The sequence below is a fragment of the Podarcis erhardii genome (genome assembly GCF_964252035.2).
Source record: "Podarcis erhardii genome assembly, chromosome: 12".
NCBI lineage: Eukaryota > Metazoa > Chordata > Lepidosauria > Squamata > Lacertidae > Podarcis > Podarcis erhardii.
In genome coordinates this window covers 38,630,847-38,651,564 of record NC_138513.1, presented here as the reverse complement: position 1 = coordinate 38,651,564, position 20,718 = coordinate 38,630,847, and the positions used below count along the sequence as shown (strand labels likewise).

The 20,718-nt window shown below is 44.1% G+C and overlaps 2 protein-coding genes across 2 annotated transcripts in view; one reads left to right on the top strand and one right to left on the bottom strand.

Moving 5' to 3' along the window:
* Positions 1–8,038, top strand: part of PIK3R4 (phosphoinositide-3-kinase regulatory subunit 4) — a 33,095-nt gene extending 25,057 nt beyond the window's left edge. The window contains exons 14-20 of the mRNA XM_081881863.1: positions 228–392; positions 3,207–3,418; positions 4,288–4,419; positions 4,766–4,866; positions 6,117–6,205; positions 6,659–6,767; positions 7,426–8,038. Of these exons, the coding sequence (XP_081737989.1) occupies positions 228–392; positions 3,207–3,418; positions 4,288–4,419; positions 4,766–4,866; positions 6,117–6,205; positions 6,659–6,767; positions 7,426–7,596 (979 nt within the window). The 3' untranslated portion in view covers positions 7,597–8,038. The remainder of the gene's footprint in view (positions 1–227; positions 393–3,206; positions 3,419–4,287; positions 4,420–4,765; positions 4,867–6,116; positions 6,206–6,658; positions 6,768–7,425) is intronic.
* Positions 8,039–13,377: 5,339 nt separating this feature from the next.
* The window catches only part of LOC309352996 (collagen alpha-6(VI) chain-like), a 74,802-nt gene continuing 67,461 nt past the window's right edge, over positions 13,378–20,718 (bottom strand). Inside the window, exons 34-38 of the mRNA XM_081881824.1 lie at positions 19,192–19,282; positions 18,418–19,089; positions 16,055–16,145; positions 14,557–14,683; positions 13,378–13,522 (exon numbers count right to left, since the gene is read on the bottom strand). Coding sequence (XP_081737950.1) covers positions 13,508–13,522; positions 14,557–14,683; positions 16,055–16,145; positions 18,418–19,089; positions 19,192–19,282 — 996 coding nt within the window. The 3' untranslated portion in view covers positions 13,378–13,507. The remainder of the gene's footprint in view (positions 13,523–14,556; positions 14,684–16,054; positions 16,146–18,417; positions 19,090–19,191; positions 19,283–20,718) is intronic.

Sequence of the window (20,718 nt, the reverse complement as noted above, 5' to 3'; positions counted from 1 at the left end):
TGTAATCTCTCTCCCAGGTTGATGGAAAAGGGGATCTCTTAACAGAAAATCCTCATTTTCCTAACAAAACTGCTAATTCCCAGGATTCTGTAGAATAAGCCACGATAGGAGAGATGTTTTAAATTTAGTTGTCTATTTGATACTTCATTGGACCTTACTGTTCAATTTGTGTAGATTTTTAGAATCTAGCAGTCTTTGAACTATGTCCTTTCTGCTTCCTACGACAGGTCAATCTTGACATATTCCCGGATTGGAGGGCGTGTGATGACTCTTACATTTTGCCAGGGCTCTCATTACTTGGCTGTAGCTTCAGATAACGGAGCTATTCAACTTCTTGGGATTGAAGCTTCAAAACTACCCAAGTCTCCTAAGATCCATCCAATACAAAGCAGGTTTTTATCAGTCCTTTGATGCATCTCGTTGGGTATCTGCTGGGCTCACTAGCAGGCTCATATCAGAAGCCTGAAATGGTATAGTCTACTCTTGCCACCTTATTCTCCTGAATGTGTCTAGGTACTACACCCAAGGCCGGATTTAGGTTTGATGAGGCCCTAAGCTACTGAAGGTAATGGGGCCCTTTATATGTTCAGCTGTCCTTTGTCAACAACAAATTGTCACTGTTTTTTTGTGTCGAATATACAGTGGTACCTCGGGTTACATACGCTTCAGGTTACATATGCTTCAGGTTACAGACTCTGCTAACCCAGAAATAGTGTTTCAGGTTAAGAATTTTGCTTCAGGATGAGAACAGAAATCGTGCTCTGGCGGCGCGGCGGCAGCAGGAGGCCCCATTAGCTAAAGTGGTGCTTCAGGTTAAGAACAGTTTCAGGTTAAGAACGGACCTCTGGAGAGTGACTGGGGAAGACTTCCAGGTTGGCGCCATCGCTGAATGGCGGACTCCCTCCGAGCTCCGGAGGGAGCCTGCTCGGCAGGGGCTGGGTCCTACCGCGCCGGCGACGCGGGGACCCTCAAAAACCATGGGCGCTGAAACCCATGGACATGGTGACTCGGCGGGCGCCGTTTGCGCCCCCCCGACCCGCGAAGGAGCCTTTTTAAAGGCTACGGAGCGGGGGACGGGGGGTGGTGTGGTGCTATGAGTCCTTCGCTTCCCCTGCCGAGCGAAGCCGCATGCCATTTGACGGAGAGCGCTGACTTCTTCTATTGAAAATTTGGACTTAAAAGAACAACCCGTGAGTAATTGGGAAATCGGATTTAAAAGAAAATTTTTTTTAAAAAAAATTTGGAACGAGCGGGGGAGGTGCAAAAAGGAAGTCCGTCTCCCCCCTGTTGTAGAGGATTTAAAGCAAGGATTTGACAACTAAGATCGAGAGCTATTTTATATTGATAAAGTTATTAATTTCACGATGGAAAATTATAAGACTGTGCTGGAGGAGAAAAGTGGAACGTGTGAGCTAAAACGTAACCCCCCCGGGAACCGGGAGCGATCCGTGAGAGCGCCTGGCGAGGAGAAATAGAAGCTTTGACAGCTGTCAAAGGAGCTGTCAAAGTTGAAGAATAAAAAGAGAACTTTGTTACGAGGACTTTGCCAGTTATATTTGTTACAATTTGGATATAAATTGTTGAAAACAAGGGATAACAAGTTACTTTGACTGTTGGGTGTGATCTGGAAGGAAACTGAGTTACCATAATCCCTCTAGAGGGGCTTTGGGACACTACAAGTATTGCTGTATGCATGGGAATTGAACAGGACTTTTTATCTCCTGGGAAAACTGCAGAAATGGAACATTATTTTGTCTACAGAGGTCTCTACACTAAAGGAGACAATAGATCTATCTATTGAAGAATGGAAGGGACTTGACGTAAGGTTTTGTTCCTGAACAAACAAAGCCTCTGTAGAGGAACTAGAAGCTTTTGGAATTAGAACATTTTTGTAGTGGAGCAGGAAAAGAAACCAGAGGAAAGTGAGGAAAGAGAACAACAAGAATTGGACAAAGCTGGAAGTGGGAACATTTGGGACATCCAGATTTAAAAGGTCTAAAGAAATAAAATTGGAGTTTTACTCTTAAATATAGAGATCTGGATGGAAAAAAATGGACCTTCTTGAGACAGAGTCCTTCCAAGATTGGATGTTCGAAATTAAAGATGACCAAAAAGATGGCAAAGACTATTAAAAAGACGGCAAAGTGGAGTTGTGAGGGATTTGGGCCTAGACGTGGGATCTCCAGGACGACAGCAGACATTGATGGACATTGGGGAACTTAACCGGGAAAGGGGGGAGGGAAATTTGGAATCCAAAGGGTGTAAAATTATATTTTGTTCTTTACTTTTTTATTTTATTCTGTTCTGCATATTAAAGAGGGGAACTCGTGGAAGGGAACAGGGGTCGATTTTAGGGGATAAAAAAAAATATTTTTAACATTGGGTCAATGATAATAAGCTTAAAATTTGGGGTAAGAACCTGCTGAATTCATCTGAAGGAATTGGAATACAAGAGGGGGTGGGGTGGGGAAGTCCTGGAAAGATGCTAATGAAAATAAGGTTTAAAAGTAAATGTTCTATTTTTTTTTCTTTTCTCTGTTATATTTGGAAATTTTCAATAAATATTATTTTTTTAAAAAAAAAAAGAACGGACCTCTGGAACGAATTAAGTACTTAACCCGAGGTACCACTGTATGCTGTAATTTATGAACCTAATAGGTATCTAAAGCTATTTGCACATAACAAAATATGTATTTTATCAAAATAATAGTTGAACTTATATTTTGGAAATGTACATCCAGTTTTTTCCCTTTTTATTTTTTGGGGGTCCTCAAGAGAGTGGAGCCCTAAGCTATAGCTTGTTTAGCTTATACGTAAATCCGACACTGGCTACACCTCTGCTACACCTGAGTTCCTTCATTCAGATATTGAGTTTATTGTGGGCACTGAGGAAGATAGAGACCTGCAGAGAACATTTTGCTGGTGTTACACGGCCCTCTCATTTTTCCTGCCAGGGAGGTCATTCTTTTCCAAGATTTGTGAGAGGGCTGAATGAATACTTGGGGCATGAATGATAAAACAAGTATCTGCTATAACTAGGTACAGAATCTCCATTCAGATCCAGAATTAGTAGTTCCAGCCAAATATGCACCACCAAAACGAGAGCAGAGTGGAAGGCTATAGGCAAAAGAAGCAAGGGTGTGGACAATTTGAAGTCATGTGACATTTCAATGAATTATATCCATCTTGCCATCTCCTTTACTCAGGTTTTTAGATCAGAGGGATGATGGCTGTGTCGTCGACATGCATCACTTCAATTCAGGAGCCCAGTCCGTGTTGGCTTACGCCACTGTGAATGGTTCCTTGGTGGGATGGGACTTGAGATCTTCTAATAATGCCTGGACATTGAAGCATGATTTACGGTTGGGACTTATAACCTCATTTGCTGTAGACATACATCAATGCTGGCTTTGTATCGGTAAGATGCATTTTGTGTTTCCCCCATTAAATAATTATATGTATTTAGAATCATTGTATAAATAAAATTTCTCTTTGTGCAGGTCTTGTGGAAAATGACTGCAACACGCTTGCTTTCAAGAGGGGCAGTTTAGTTAGGTTGCTGGAGATATGGGTGGATTTGACTTCAACTCCATTTTCTGTTAGGGATTTAATCTGGGCAAATCAAATCCTCTCCTTCTTGGTTTCCCAGTGAGTTGCTATGCAGGGCTGTTACAAGGGGCAAGTGCACTAAATCTCTTTGTGAAAGATAAAAAGTGTAAGTGATTAGCGGAAAGCAAATATATCTTTGAACCTTAGGCATACTGACACAGTATTTGTATAATCAGGGCCAGTGGACATTGCTTAAAATGTCATTAACTACAGTCTTAACCACGTCTAAAGGTAAAGCTAAAGGGACCCCTGACCATCAGGCCCAGTCGTGACCGACTCTGGGGTTGTAGCACTCATCTCGTTTTATTGACTGAGGGAGCCGGCGTACAGCTTCCGGGTCATGTGGTCAGCATGACTAAGCCGCTTCTGGCAAACCAGAGCAGCGCACGGAAACACTGTTTACCTTCCCGCCGGAGCTGTACCTATTTATCTACTTGCACTTTGACATGCTTTCGAACTGCTAGGCTGGCAGGAGCAGGGACCGAGCAATGGAAGCTCACCCTGTCACGGGGATTTGAACCGCCGACCTGGTCGGCAAGTCCTAGGCTCTGTGGTTTAACCCACAGAGCCACCCACGCCCTTACATGTCTACTTGGAAGTAAATATTGAATTTAATGGGGCTTACTCCTTGGTCAGTAGGGCCTGGATTGCTGCTGATAGTCTCTTTTTCTTTACAAGGTACAAGCAGTGGTACCATGGCATGCTGGGACATGAGATTTCAGTTACCCATCTCTAGCCATTCCCATCCTTCCAGAGCACGGATCAGACGCCTGCTTATGCATCCCCTCTCCCAGTCATGGGTGATTGCAGGTAGAGTTCACTTTCTCTCTCTATCAGAGCACTAGCAAAATGGCAGATGGCCATCCAACCTCTGCTTAGAAACCTCCAAGGGAAGGTCCTTATGGGATTCTGTTCCACTGTACTGTAAGTTCTTCCTTAGGTTTAGTCGGAATAAGTGAGGGCATTCTCCAGCGGTTGCTAAGGGACAGTCTTCACAAGCATTTATTTTAATGAGTGCTGTCAGTGGCCAAGTAACTCGTTTTCCTCATCCCTTTTATATTGTTAGACTATAATGCAAGAAATAAACCCTAAGATGTAAGTCTGCCCCCATTCCTGCACTTTTGGTTTATAACCGTTGTCCATGGCTTTTCCGTAGCTGTTCAAGGCAATAATGAAGTCTCCATGTGGGATATGGAAACAGGCGACAGACGCTTCACGTTATGGGCCAGCAATGCCCCACCTCTTTCAGAACATCAGGTTTGGCTTTTTGATTGTAAAGTTTTGAGCAGAATAAAGCAGGCCTATGTAGTTTTTAGTCCTTTGGTGGATATTAAATGCCCATCATGCCAATGTTTTATGTTTTCACTTGAGAAGAGATGCATTATCTATACTGGGTTAAGCAAAATACATTCCGCCAATTCTGAAAGCGCTTCCTGTGTACTTCCGGGTGCAATTCAAAGCACTGATGTTAACTTATAAAGCCCTGTGTAGCTTGGGGCAAGGGTACTAAGCCCAGATAGTGGTACCAAACAAAATGATGTAAGCTTTCAGTTTCTCAGAACTCTTCATTGGGCGAGATAATACACGAAGCAGAAGTTGAGGAGATGATGCAGAGGGGATTAAAAAAAATAACCTTAAGGTTTGCATTCAGACTCGGTCTGAAGATGTAGATTACAGACTAAATCATTTAGATTGCAGGCTGAATTATATGTTTGCAGGCACTGAATTACACATAGCTTCTTGGATGAAGAGGCAGTTGCTGAGCCCCATCTCGAAACATAAAAGCCTGGCTATCACTCTGACCTGTCTCTGTTTTAGTCCCTATTTGCTTACTTTAGACTTGCCATATGTCCCGAATTTCTTGGACAAATCTGGAATACTGCAGTCGCAAGCAGTGTCCAAGGGGAAATCGGCCAAATCACTGGAGAAATCATGACATATGGCAGCAACCCTAGCTTACTTTGAAGTAAGTACCACTGTCCTCATTGGGGCTTACTCTTGAGAAAGTGTGCATAAGATTGCAACCATTCAAACCTATACACGTCTACTCAGGTGTAAGACCTATGGGGACCAGTGGGACTTACATACTTGTGAATAAGTGCAGGATTGCAGTCTTACTGTTTTTATCTACTACTGTTTGAATATTTTTCTTTTGCTGAATGCTCAACAGCTGTTTTTATTCTCCTTGTATTGTTTTCTATCCTGAGATTTCAATTTATTTCGTAACTTGTAAATTGCCTTTGGTATTAAGTAAATAATCAAATGTAAATGTGTGGATACAAAATTTAAAATGATTAATTTGATTTTTTTTAAAAAGAAAACAAAAAACAATTGTTTATAGTTGTAATTTGAAGTTCAATGTCTTTCATTAGAAGCTACAGCTATGTGAAGGTGTTCAGGATTAGTGCCTTAATGACATGATTGTTAATTAAGATAATTCAGTTTTTTAAAAGTTAGCATATTTTAACACTAGTTGTTGAAAAAAAACCTATTTTCCCACCCTTTAGCCTTCACCTCATAGTGTTCATGGAATATACTGCAGCCCAGCAGATGGAAATCCTATATTACTGACAGCAGGTTCAGACATGAAGATAAGGTAAAATCTAAGAAATGATGATATCTCACCACCACAGAAGCTAGAGTTTCCTTTTCTGCATAAAAATCCCGTATGGAGTAAAAAAACAAAACAAAAACAAAACAAAACCCAATCTTGTGAGGTTCAGAATTTATTTGACTAACATACTGATTCAGACTGGTTGGTGGGAGGAGGGAACCTACCAGATTTAGTGTGTGTTCAACCATTTTGTAGATGGGACATAAACTTCTCACTTTTGTGTAAACCTGCTTAACACCAAACTGCAAGGCTTTGAAATAGAAATATACCGCAAGTACCTTATAGAATAAAATTTTCTAGTCACCTGATGTCAGGCTAGACAGGTGATGTGACCTGATACTGCTTTCTTTATGAAAGCTGCAATGCTGTTTTAAAGGCTGGAAGGATTCTAGTCAAAGATTTTAGGTTTTATATTGTCGCCTTTGTTCTTTGCAGGTTCTGGGATTTAGCATACCCTGAGAGGTCCTACATTGTTGCTGGAAGTTCAAGCAGCCCATCTGTGTCTTATTATAGGAAGATCATTGAAGGCACAGAAGTTGTTCAGGTATAGTTGCTCGCAAGTCTCATTGCCAGACCTGGGAAAGTGGGAATTGTTCCACTGTCACTGCAGGCAGTAGGTATCTGTGAACACATTCATATTCCGCATAACAAACTCAACAGCTCTGGATTCACTGTCAGTTTTGCATGTAACAATATAGTGTATCCAATATGCACTTGTTGGGCTTAAAACAGGAAAGCACCTTTCAGTGACGTGGGTGGCGCTGTGGGTTAAACCACAGAGCCTAGGACTTGCCGATCAGAAGGTTGGCGGTTTGAATCCCCGCGATGGGGTGAGCTCCCGTTGCTCGGTCCCTGCTCCTGCCAACCTAGCAGTTCGAAAGCACGTCAAAGTGCAAGTAGATAAATAGGTACCGCTCCGGCGGGAAGGTAAATGGCGTTTCCATGCACTGCTCTGGTTCGCCAGAAGTGGCTTAGTCATGCTGGCCACATGACCCGGAAGCTGTACGCCAGCTTCCTCTGCCAATAAAGTGAGATGAGCACTGCAACCCCAGAGTTGGCCACGACTGGACCTAATGGTCAGGGGTCCCTTTACCGTTACTTTACCTTTCAATAAAAACAGTTAAATACAACGCAAAACAGGAAAGCACCTGAAACCGAAAGGATTTAGTCATCAACGTTTCACCATTTTCCATTTTCAACAGGAAATTCAAAACAAGCAGAAGGTGGGTCCCACGGATGAAACCCCTCGAAGGGGTCCCGAGTCTTTACCAGTTGGGCATCATGACATTATCACAGACATTGCTACTTTTCAGACAACTCAAGGATTTATAGTTACTGCATCACGAGATGGCATTGTCAAAGTGTGGAAGTAAAAGTTGCACTGACCTATAGGAACTGTAAATACAGGTAATAAAGAGAAACAGGACGGGATTGAGTCTCTTTTGAAGAATTGCTTCGAGAACATAAAATGATGGATTGTAAAGCTCATGACAGTGACCAGTGGTCTTTTCAGAACCTGCCATTGTATTAAAGTAGAGTGACTCATGCAGCTTTTTTCTGAAACAACCAAGCAAATGCAGTTTAAAATGAAGGCATCACGCTTAACTTCTGACCATGTTATTCTTTGGAAGTCTAAAAGATGGTTTATTATCATATGAAGAAATCTGTTACATCAACGATATTTATGTAAACTGACTTTGTTTTTTTATTTACTGAGCGAATGAGAAAGAACAATAAAATGGTTGCACTTTTGTTCATGTATATTCAAATCCCTGTATACCTAATAATGAAAAAATAAAAAGAGTTTGGATCATTCCTGTGTGCCAAAGCTGTGGCAGACTGCACAAACAGCATCCTCTGTTAAACATTCATTCACAATATACCAACCCTAGCATATTTTAAATCCCATGTACTCCTCACAATTGCACCCCATTAAAAAAAAATAGATGCAAACCTAGTCTTCTACATTTACCCCTATGCTTCAGACCAGATTGCACATACCAGAGGCACATCTTCGTCACTGTAGCCCCGTAGCTGAGGCACACACCGCTTTGATAGTACAGTACAGTACAGTACAGTAATCAGCAGGATCTGTGTGGTTTCTGTCTACAAACATTATAATGTGGCGTAGAAATCCAACCCACATAAAAAGTGACCTGCTAAGGCACAATGATGTTTAAAGTATTGGGATGTTTATCAGCTGGAGGATGTGGGATTGAGGGGTGGAGGGTGTCCAATAAAACTTTCAGATGAGTTGGGTGAGCTGGAATGGTTGGGCCGTTTGAAGCAAAAAAAAATCTTTTGTGTGAATATCTTTGGAATTAAATGTCCTCCTTCCGCTCAACTTTTTTTTTTTACGCTTCAGAATGATACAGTGATTTATTTGGTTTATTTAAGGGATTTTTACTCATCCTTTAGTTTAAAAATAATCCCAGCAAAGACATCCCAGTTTGACATGTTAACAGATGTACCGGTATGTGTTTAAATTTCACATCTAATAAAATCATGTAGAATGATGGGGAGGGAGGAGGCCCTGAGGAATGTTTACAGCCACATGGTCTTGTTTAAATTCCAGAATTAGTGTTTTGTTGTTGTTTTTTTAAAGACAATAAATCCACTTGTTTGACAATCGTTTTTAATATCCGTGGTACAGAACTGATTTCTCTCTGAAGCTGAAGCAACTATTCTAAGCGGCGGTTTCCCCCCCCCAAGGAGAGAAAACAGCTTTGTTCTAACCTCAGTATTAAGACATCTGATCACCTTAAGCTGCTCAAGTGTGAATGAAGGAATGCCTGAAAATGTGTTGCTGCAACTGAGGGATGGGAAACCCTCTTTACACGGCCCTTGAGTTTTTCTGCCTCACTGGAATATGCCCTTGAGATCCGATAACGCTTCTTGCGTTAATGGGAAGGTAGGTGAGAGTCTGGGAGTGTGAAGAGGAGAGCCTACCTTACAAAGGTCGATTCACTTCTGTAGCTCCGCCCACTTTTGTCTCTGGCCCTGCCCACCACTGCCATGTAGGGCCCTGCCCACCACTGCCATGTAGCCCCCCCCCCCGGGAATTGAGATGTGACCTTTGGGCTGACCAATGTTCTCCAGATCTGGAGAGCAGGATTCCGAGCCTATGTCACCTGATGTCAATTTTGTTTCTATGTTGGGGCGCAGATTCCATACCCTCCAACATTTATCTGATGAATATAGAGATGTCCTATTCCATAATTATAATAATTTTATTATTTCTACACCACCCATCTGACTGGGTTGCCCCAGCCATTCTGAGCTGCTTCCAACATATAAAATCATCATAAAACATTTTAAAACTTCCCTATACAGGGAAACTAGATGTCCACTAAAGGTTGTATCCTTTATCTCCTTGGTTCAGGGGACCACACAACTCCATACTCTCCAACATTTCTCTGATGAAAATAGGGATGTCCAAAGGATGTATAAGTAATAAATGATAATGATGCTGTGTAAAAGTAAAGGGACCCCTGACCATTAGGTCCAGCCGTGACCGACTCTGGGGTTGCGGCGCTCATCTCACTTTATTGGCCGAGGGAGCCGGCATACAGCTTCTGGGTCATGTGGCCAGCATGACTAAGCCGCTTCTGGTGAACCAGAGCAGCGCACGGAAACACTGTTTACCTTCCCGCTGGAGCGGTACCTATTTATCTACTTGCACGTTGACCTGCTTTTGAACTGCTAGGTTGGCAGGAGCAGGGACCGAGCAACGGGAGCTCACCCCGTCGTGGGGATTCGAACCGCCGACCTTCTGATCGGCAAGTCCTAGGCTCTGTGGTTTAACCCACAGCGCCACCCATGTCCCTATGATGCTGTGTACACCCCCTCAAATGCCCCATTGGAATGACACCATGCCATGCCACAGTGGTGCACCAGATGTGCTGGGTGAGGGGAAGATGGTACCGCTCCTGGCCAGTGGCAGCTGCCATTGGACTACTGCAATGCGCTCTAGGTGAGGCTACCTTTGAAGGTGACCTGGAAACTACAACTAATTCAGAATGCAGCATCTAGACTGGTGACTGAAAATGGCTGCAGAGACCATATAACACCAGTCCTGAAAGACCTACATTGGCTCCCAGTACATTTCTGAGCACAATTCAAAGTGTTGGTGCTGACCTTTAAAGCCCTAAACGGTCTCGGCCCAGTATACCTGAAGGAGCGTCTCCACCCCCATCATTCTGCCCGGACACTGAGGTCCAGTTCTGAGGGCCTTCTGGCGGTTCCCTCACTGCAAGAAACCAAGTTACAGGGAACCAGGCAGAGGGCCTTCTCAGTAGTGGTGCCCGCCCTGTGGAACGCCCTCCTATCAGATGTCAAGGAAATAAACAACTACCTGACTTTTAGAAGACATCTGAAGGCAGCCCTGTTTAGGGAAGTTTTTAATGTTTGATTGTGTTTTTAATATTTTGTTGGGAGCTGCCCAGAGTGGCTGGGGAAACCCAGCCAGTTGGGCGGGGTATAAGTAATAAATTTATTTATTATTATTATTATTATTATTATTATTATTATTATTATTATTATTTCCTTTGACAGTACTTCTGGGCCAATGGCACATCATGAGACTGAGAAACCTGGAGGCCCACTGGCCTGGTCATTGTTGCAGCTCCATTACCACTCATGGAAACAGAGCAATTAAATTTAAGGAAGGGTTTATCCTTTCTAATAAACCCTGCTGCCCATGAATATCTCCTTCTGATTTGCCTTCCTTTCACCATCCCCTGCCCCTTTTCAGCCCAATTTTCAAAAGGTCACCTTTGCCCCCTTCCCCAACTGCCCAAGTCCACTGTCACAAAATATGGCATTGGCAGTGGTGAGAGAAAAAATTCTATTTATGGTGTTCTTTTATTTTGGGGTAGGGAAAGCTATGGTCCATTAGACAGTGCAGCTTGTATTGGCACAGGGCGTTCCTGTGTTGATCCCAATGAATTGCAAGAAGAGCATCTCTCTTTGTAGTTGTGTTGTGTTTTATTTCTATTAAAACAAGATAATAGATACGTGTTATCACATAGCACCATGAGGAACACTCATCCCACCACAAAGCCCATCTGGAAGTGCTTTCTTTTGCCGGTAGTTTGAACTATCAAGCTGTCCCTTCTTATAGGACTGAAGGCACAGAAGTGGCTCAAGTACACGAAGCGTTAATTTCACCCGTTTTGATTCCGAGATCAACTTTATTTGCATACATTCTTGCATCGATTTGTAGCCCCTTTATAATCCACAACCACTGAGCTATCTGGGATAGAGCGAAAGAGGCATCCCTGATGGGGGCAAGGTTTCAGTGTGCTGACTCAGCCCATTTGACACTTGCACGGCATGCGTTTCCCCTTACCTTAAGTCCAAAGTGCAGATTAGAAACGAGCGTCACAGTGAAATGAGTAAATCCCCACACAACATCATATCACCCCATGTACAAAATTAGCACAAAATCAGCCGTCCAAAAATGCAACCTCCCACTGCTATTGCATTACAACACCAGATTGGCATTCTTTTTTTGGCTGGACTGTCATCAGAGAGCACAGCTATCCAAGGACACTAACAAACACAATTAGGAAACAAAACAAACTTTTAAGAAGAATTATTAAAAATGGTTCAGGTCTGAGCGAGTGGGAACGAGGGAACTATCACTGATGACGTCATAGCTAAGAGGCACTTGCAAGTATGGACATATCCCATATAGCAAACTCAACAGTGCTGGGTAGGTTAGCAAGTTCCCAACTACAAAATACAGCACATCAGTTTGTGCGTTGATTAGGCTAAAAGCCAGAAAACCTCTGGAAACAACAAAGGAATTGTGGCTTCTACGCTCCATAATTTTCACTCTTCTAAAGGAAATTCAAAACAAGCAGGAGGTGGATTCACAGATGAAAACCTTCTAATGTACAGGAAAACATACCGTATTTTTCCCTCTATAACACGCAGATTTTTTCTCCTAAAAAGGAAGGGGAAATGTCTGTGCGTGTTATAGAGCGAATGTGTGGTCCCTGGAGCCGAAAAACCAGGCAAAAATCAAATCGCGACGCTTCAAGGAAAAGGGAAAACTGAAAAGAGGAAGCGGCTGCTTTCCTGCATTCTGCCTCAGGGTCTTACTGCCCACCCTTCTCTGTTTCGTTGCTGTGTTTGCTGAAACGGAACAAAGAGCAGGGAAAGCCCCTCCCCTCCAGGCAAGCTCCGGTCCTGCATTCTGCCTCAGGGTCTTACTGCCCACCCTTCTCTGTTTCATTGCTGTGTTTGCTGAAACGGAACAAAGAGCAGGGAAAGCCCCTCCCCTCCAGGCAAGCTCCGGTGCTGCTGGGGGAGAGGGAGAGAGAGGGGGGGAGGGAGAGAGAGGGAGGGAGGGAGGGAGGGAGAGAGAGAGAGAGAGAGAGAGAGAGAGAGAGAGAGAGATGGCTGGCTGGCTTGGGTGGGGGAAAACTTTTGCCTTTCTTTCCTCCAACCCGTTAAATCCCTCTCCTGCATTCTTAGCCAGCTGCTTCTCTGCACACCCCTCTAATGTCCCTTCTTTGTTTTTCCTTCGCTCCCCACTTAAAATGTGGTTACAAAGCATACCACATGGATCCTCAGGATCTTTGCATTGGGTCACCCCAAATTCACCATCAGATCACATAGCATGTCCATGGCTACAGCCTGCCCCCCCCCCCAAATCACGCACCCACTGTTGCCTGGGGCTGCAATGGTGCAAAAATGTGGTTAAAAAGCATGGATCCACATGGATCCTCAGGATCTTTGCATTGGGTCACCCCAAATTCACCATCAGATCACATAGCATGTCCATGGCTACAGCCTGCACCAAAAAAATCACGCACCCACTGTTGCCTGGGGCTGCAATGGTGCAAAAACGTGGTTACAAAGCATGGATCCACAGGAATTCTCAGGATTTTGGCATTGGGTCACCCCAAATTCACCATCAGATCACATGTCTGTGGCCACAGCATGAAGCCCAAAAATGATACATCCACTGTTTCATTCAGAATGTTTTTTCCCTTGTTTTCCTCCTCTAAAAACGATGTGCGTGTTATGGTCAGGTGCGTGTTATAGAGCGAAAAATACGGTACTTCATTCTTCAGCCTGTCTTGTCAGAACCATTACTTTGCACCCTCCCAAAATTGTCTTCAATTTGTCTTTGTCTTCAATAGAGATTTGTTTCTAGTTCCTGAACAAATGAATCAATGAGCAAAGTCCTTAGCAACGACGGCGGCAATAGAAATGGGAGTGCAGTACTTCACAAGTTGCTGCAGAGGCATACCGATAGTTTCCAACACGTTGCTAATTTCCAGGTACCTGAAAAGGGAAGGAGAATAATGTTACCTGCTGAACTTTAGGGCATGATGCAGTCGATGCTCAGCAGGTAAAGCTCTCTACCCATGGAAATGTTTGTTGGAAATGTAAGGAAAAGGAAGGCACCTTCTATCATATGTGGTGGAACTGCAAAGTGATAAAGGAATTCTGGAATATGATACGCAATGAATTTTAAAAATAAATAAAATAACTTTTGGGGGAAAAAAACTAAAAGCCTTTTCGTTAGGAATTGTAGGTGCAGAGATACCAAAAGAACTGAAAAGACTGTTTATGTACGCTACAACAGCTGCAAGGATACTTCTTACCCAGGGTTGGAAAGACGACAATATACCGTATTTTTTGCTCTATAACACGCACCCAACCATAACACGCATGTAGTTTTTAGAGGAGGAAAATCCGTAGGCATGCCAGCCATAGGCATTTCCTCCATAACATGCACAGACATTCCCCCTTACTTTCTAGGAGGAAAAAAGTGAGTGTTATGGTACAAAAAATACGGTAACTACTAGGGAAGACTGGGAGATGAAACTATTGGACTATGCAAAGATGGCAAGATTGACCAGGAAAATCAGGAGGATCAGAACTGCAACAAGGAATGGGACAAAAATATATTGTATTTTAAAGACCATTGTAAACACTTGAACTCTTTGGCAGGCTTTACATAAATCTTGCAATGATACATAGATTTTGGATACAATGGAGGAGTGTAAATTAGATGGACTTATAATATACAGTTAAAACAAAAAAGTTATTTAAAGAACCAACGGAGGGAAGGAGGGAAGTCTTGAGATTCGGAAGAATCTTGTGTAAGCTTTATTATTTGTGATCATACTACTTCTGTGAATGAATTTGTAAAAATCAAATAAAAATCATGTTTTTTAAAAAGCTCTCTGCACATGGAATGGGGGCTGACAAAAAGGGCAAGTCATCAGTAAGTGCTACATGGAACGGCAAGAATAATTCTATTTGTTTTGTTTTTTTAAAGCATCTTTATGGGACAAAGAAAGTCTACTTACAATGATCTGCTGTCCACTGCTGAAGGGATTTCCAGGGGTCACGAAATCATATGGTGTGGGCTCCCGAAAAGCAGATTCGGCATCTAGAAGCATAGCTCCACTTGACATAGTGTTGTCAACAGCAAAACTAGGTATGCAACAAGAAAACAGAGTCTGGGATCAATGTGTGTGCAAAGGTTCTAATGTAATGCAGAGGATTAGCACAGAATTGCTTTGAAGTAAAGCTACTCTTTCCCCGTCTCCATCCAACATTTTGCTTGGACAGGCGGAATCCCCCAAACTCATGTGGAACAACGACTCAAGACAACGTGCTATGGGATTAAATTGGCCACAACTTTCTTATATTTCAGATGTGGGTAGACCTTGGCTCAGGCATTGGGCGTTCTCCCTCCCCAGTCCCTAGCCGGGGATCTAGGGAGCATCAGGGTTATCCAGTGTTTGGGGGGGATGGGCCGGCTCTGGAGAACATATGTTCAAGCAGAGATAGCCGCCCCCGTTCCGCCGCCGTCGCAGGGGAGAGCAATGACGACCTCTCGGCGTACGGCCAAAGCCTCCCTTCAGAAACCCCTTTAGCGGGGAACCCTGGTATCACCGCTGCAAAGAGGAAGGGGGCGTGGGTCACCACTGCACGCCCCTCCCATTCAGGAAGATGGACTAAAGGATTCCGCCCAAGGCCTGATACCGCCAAAGTTGTGATGTTTTGCTACAGGAAAGGCAAAACCTGCCAATGCAGGGGAATTCTTTTCCGGCCCTTCAACAGCGACCTTGACGTAGCAGTGCCCGCATACCTGTGAAGAAAAGGTTAACTTGCAAAATAAGACTTAACTGAGGGTGGGTAGGGTGGGAGAAGCTCTGGAGCCAATTGAGGATTCCCAGGTAAGATCCTCCCTCTATTGTGTGGGCAGGTAGTTCCTCCCCTACCTGGCCTGGTCTCCTTGGCAACGCTTCCCCCAGGTGGGATTGGACAACTGACTGAGTTAGGCGGAGACCTCCAGGTATCCCACTGGGGGGGGGAGGCGAAGCCAAGCCTATGCTGATGGAGACGCATCGGGTCTAGGGGCTGCACGCGTCCACACAAAGTGCGCCCCCCGTTTAATGCGGGGAGCGGTCATTACTAGCGGCCAATTGTTATATCCCCCTTCTTTTTCGATGGAGTACACAGGGTAAGGTGCTGACGGGTGCAGGATCAGAGCCGTTGCATGAGAGCTCCCCAAGCCTTGCAGAACAGCTGCCAGTGCTACTATATTGATGCTTCTCTGTTTCTCCAGTGCAATTGGCAAGAGATGGCAATGTGGAGAGCGGCCATTTCAGTAGCAAAACCAACAGCCACAATCAGCCGTTGTTTCCTGGAGTAACAATTGCACAAAGCAAATGTGATCTTATGCGAGTCAGACTTGTTACTCATTTAGACTTAGTTGAAGGCACATAAGAGTGTAGGTTATGGCTATACGAGTGGATATATATCAAAGTGGAAAATAATGTCTGGAAACAAACTCACATGTGTTTGGGTGGACCATACAGAGGCCTTTGTTCGCTAATGCTTGTACATTTTCTCTTGAGCTGTGCTTGTGGATACTTGTTCATTTCGCCTGTCAAGACATATGGCACAATAGGTGGGAAATGATAAGCAGAGCTAGGATGCAAGCAATGAACTGCAGTCCTTTTCACACAAACACTTAGCAAACAAGGTTGGGTGAAGTCTCCCATCCTCTGTGTTAAGTTGTGGGTGAACGTATCAGATGACACAAACAGCTCTTGTTTATTCACAGGCCAGAACAGAACTGAACTGAAAGGTTCAGCCAGCCTGTTTATATAGAGCCCCACTACAACGCAACAGTAACCACTTTCTATAACTATCCAATCACTGAACGTCATTTTCAACCCCTTATTTGCATATGTGGACCTGAGTGAAAACTATCTACAGTATCCCCCTGCTGGCCCAGGGTGAAAACTTCAGTACATAGCACCCTGCCAAAGGAAGCAGCAAACTGTCCAAATTTTTGGGACACCTGTGCACGCTTTCTGCCACACCCCCACCCGGTTTGTGTACCCTTTTTTGCATCCCCCCACTCAATTCATGCCCTCTTTCTCCCACCAACCCATCCCAATCTTTGCGCCCCAGCTGCCCCCTCCCGCCGCAGCCTTCCCTTTACTGGCTCCTCCTCCTCCTCTGCCACCGCCACAGCTAGGCCTTGGCCTACTTGCCGCCTATTTTTGCGGCCTACTCAGCCTGGCCACAGGCACCAGAAGTGGTACGTCTGCTTCCAGAAGTGTTCTCCTAGATGCGCTGCACCCGCTTCCGGGAATATGGCGGTGGTGGTTGGCCAGAACGGCAGTGGAGCCTATGGCGGAGGCAGTCCCAGAGGAGGAAGAAGAGACGAGGGGACAGAAGCGAGACATCACAGACTTCAAAGAGAACCTGCGGCAGCTTCTGCAAATCCATGATGTCCTGCTTAATTCGGGACAGCTGAGTTGTGTGAAGCAGACTTCATTGTTGCAGGGACACCTGCTCAGCCCCTGCTCAGATATAAGCATATTTTTGTACTGGCTTATCTCACCGAACGTAAAGGGACGTGGGTGGCGCTGTGGGTTAAACCACAGAGCCTAGGACTTGCCGATCAGAAGGTCGGTGGTTCGAATCCCCGCGACGGGGTGAGCTCCCGTTGCTCGGTCCTTGCTCCTGCCAACCTAGCAGTTCGAAAGCACGTCAAAGTGCAAGCAAATAAATAGGTACTGCTCCGGCGAGAAGGTAAACGGTGTTTCCGTGCACTGCTCTGGTTCTCCAGAAGTGGCTTAGTCATGCTGGCCACATGACCCGGAAGCTGTACGCCGGCTCCCTCGGCCAGTAAAGCGAGATGAGTGCCCCAACCCCAGAGTCGTCCACGACTGGACCTAACAGTCAGGGGTCCCTTTACCTTTATCTCACTGAGTACTATTGGCTCCAAAAGGCAGTGATTCTCCAAGTACAGTACACATTTTCCCTGGCAATTGCCACCTGAGATCCTTAATGGAGATCCTTTCAATGGAGATGAAAGAGTCTGAATTTTCTATATGCAAAGCATGTTCTGTACCACTAACTGAGATGTCTAACCATAATAATATTCCAAATGATTACACAGCATCTGGAACCAAAATGAAATGAACCATCTGTTGGGGACTTGCACAATTGCTTTTCCTTTGGCGTTGTAAAATGCTCACAAAGCTGGGGGCATGCAACAGGCTGTGTAATCTATAATGTGTTTTGATCACAGGCTTACCAAAATTTGGCAAGCACAGTCTCGAGGCCTGCCAAACTCAAGCTAGACTGTGACCTAGATGTGCCCTTGATACTTTATATTTCTCTTTTCCACCGTCATTCTGGTGCAAGATGGGAGGAAACTAGTTCAAACATTAGGGGCTTTAAATTTAGCTCTTATTTTTTAAAAATTAAAAATGGGCTCATTCACTGAAGGGTTTCGTGAACCGCACAGCTCTGACTCCACTGGGAGTGGCAGAAATGCTGTTGGCAAACTTTGAAAGTCCCCCGTTCAGCATTGTTTGTCCTGGGAATCATATTCAGACAAACCATTCAGGCTGTAACAACCATAAATAATAGATGTTGTCACTATGAAAGCTTACTTTAGCCCAAAGGTCTGAAAAGCCAACTACAATTGAACTTCAGATCACTCATTCGCCTAATATTCAATTACACAATTTTTATTTCTAAGAATGTATGATTCTTCCAGATGCCTCAGTAAACACTAGGAATAAATGCTGGACTGAACTGGTTCCTTGTCATCTGGAAGCATTTAGGGGATTCCCTTGTAAACACAAAGCTCTCTCTATATATAAAACAAAGTCAGCAACAGTAGAACGACTTACTCTTAAGGAGGCGTAGAAATGGCTTCAGAAACTTCACTGCATATCCAAGTTCAGCCTTGTGAATTCGTCCAAGCTGCACCACGTGATGTTCCAGGGGCATGCTTGCTAGTTCTTCAATTTCCACGTCGTCATATTCATCTCCTAATGAAAGCACAAAGAGCGCGTAGCCCAGGCACTTGGCTCTCAGAGCTGCATCCCTCAGCACTTCCTTGTCCCATCGACTTGTTTCTCCAACAGAAACAACAAAGATAGCCTTGTATTTTCTCTGGTTGGGTGCTTCAGAAAAGATGTTGCTAACGGTCCACTGTATGGCATGGCCGAGAGCAGCCGCTCCATTTAGCTGCTGCATAGACTCCTGGATGTGTCTCTTCATTTGTAGTTTACTGCCGTAAGTCAAAAAGTCAAACTCGATCTCTACTGGACTCCTCTGGGTGCGGGGCCTGAATTCTAGAGGAGCATGGCTCAGCACAGCCACCCTGTCCCCTGTCAAAGAGGTCTCTGGTTCAGCAGAGATGTCAAAGCTGTCGAGCGCTGCGCTTAGAAAATCTTTCAGTTTCTGAAATTCCACCGGGCTTATTTTCCTTGAATTTTCCAAAATGAAAGCGGCGTCCACATAGCCCCGAGCACGGGGGGTTTCAGCGCGGAAGCAAAAGCTATCTGGTTTGCATTTGTCTGGAAATGGAAACACAGTCGTTTTAATAATACAATATGTGCGGGGAGAAGAGAAACTGTGGATGGAAGTCTGGTTCGCATGCTGTTTTCATGTGCTCTCACCATAGCAAAGTACACACGACTGAAGTCTTTGTAAGGCCGGAGTATAATCTCTCCCAGGTTGAATAACTTGAAACAGTCCTGTGTCATCTATCTGAAAGAATAAAAGATTTAAATAGATGTATAACTTATCAGGCAGATGGTGAGAGTTGTGATCCTGTCCACATCAGTCCCCCTTTCTCGCCCATGCTTCCCAGAAGGCTCCCAGGAGGATGAAACTGCCAGTTTGCATTTCTTAGTGCAGAAAGTATTGATCTGATGTGTAGAGATCTTTCCTATTCTAATTAATTCAAGAGGGTTCTGGAAGCTTCTCTGCGTGAAAGAAACAAGCAGAAGGTCATGATATTTGGGTTAGCCCTTCTGGGAAGCTGAGAACAGCTGGCTTAAACTGGTTCACTTATCTCTTCTGTCAAGGTCATGCTGACTATAATAATAAGGCCAGAAGGAGCCTGGGTTTCACTTTCTCTATCTCTCTTTCTTCTGGTGTGGTGTTCTGTACATAGTACAGTGGTACCTTGGGTTAAGTACTTAATTTGTTCCAGAGGTCCATTCTTAACCTGAAACTGTTCTTAACCTGAAGCACCACTTTAGCTAATGGGGCCTCCTGCTGCCACCGCGCTGCCGGAGCACGATTTCTGTTCTCATCCTGAAGCAAAGTTCTTAACCTGAAGCACTATTTCTGGGTTAGTGGAGTCTGTAACCTGAAGTGTATGTAACCTGAAGCATATGTAACCCGAGGTACCACTGTATGTTTAGTGTTAAGTTTTAGCCTTATTATAAGTTAAGGTAAGTTTAACTTAAGTGTACTGTAACTGGTTTTCTTATGGACAGTGCCAATCCTGAATATATTGGATTTGTGACCATTATGCTCATTTGCCTTCAGAAGCAGTAAAGCTCTACTGGAATGAAATACAATTGCCTCTGGTCTATTTTGAGGGAATCCTGCAATGTGTTTAAGTTTTTACTCTGCTAACTATACACTGGAATCTACTCTGGGTCAATATTGAGTAGAATTCAACGACAGTAACGTCATGATGATATCCTCTCATGGGCTTATTGGATGGTACAGGTAGCTGAGAAACATGCCAGTGCAGCCCTTTTAAACCCCAGCATTCTCCCAAGAAATTTCACAGAGATTTTCTCGCACCAGTAAAAGAGCGACAAAACAAACGGACGCTTGTATGGAGGTGCCAGGTGGGGAGTTTTACAAAAACAAAGGGCGACTTTCAGCGCAGCACACATTGCAAACGGTCCAACATGTAAAACTCCCTCGATGTTTAAAAGGTCCAATGAGCAGTGAAGCCCTTGAGACAGTTCCGAATGCTTCTGGAAACCAGAAGCATTTTTACTGGGCATTGTAGGAAGTGACATAAATAGAAACGAATGTAAATTGTTTTTATATGCAACAACAGCAGCAAGAATATTATTGGCACAAAAATGGAAGCAAGAAGAATTACCGACGAAAGAAGAATGGAGGATGAAATTAATGGACTATGCAAAACTAGATAAACTAACAGGAAGGATTTGTAA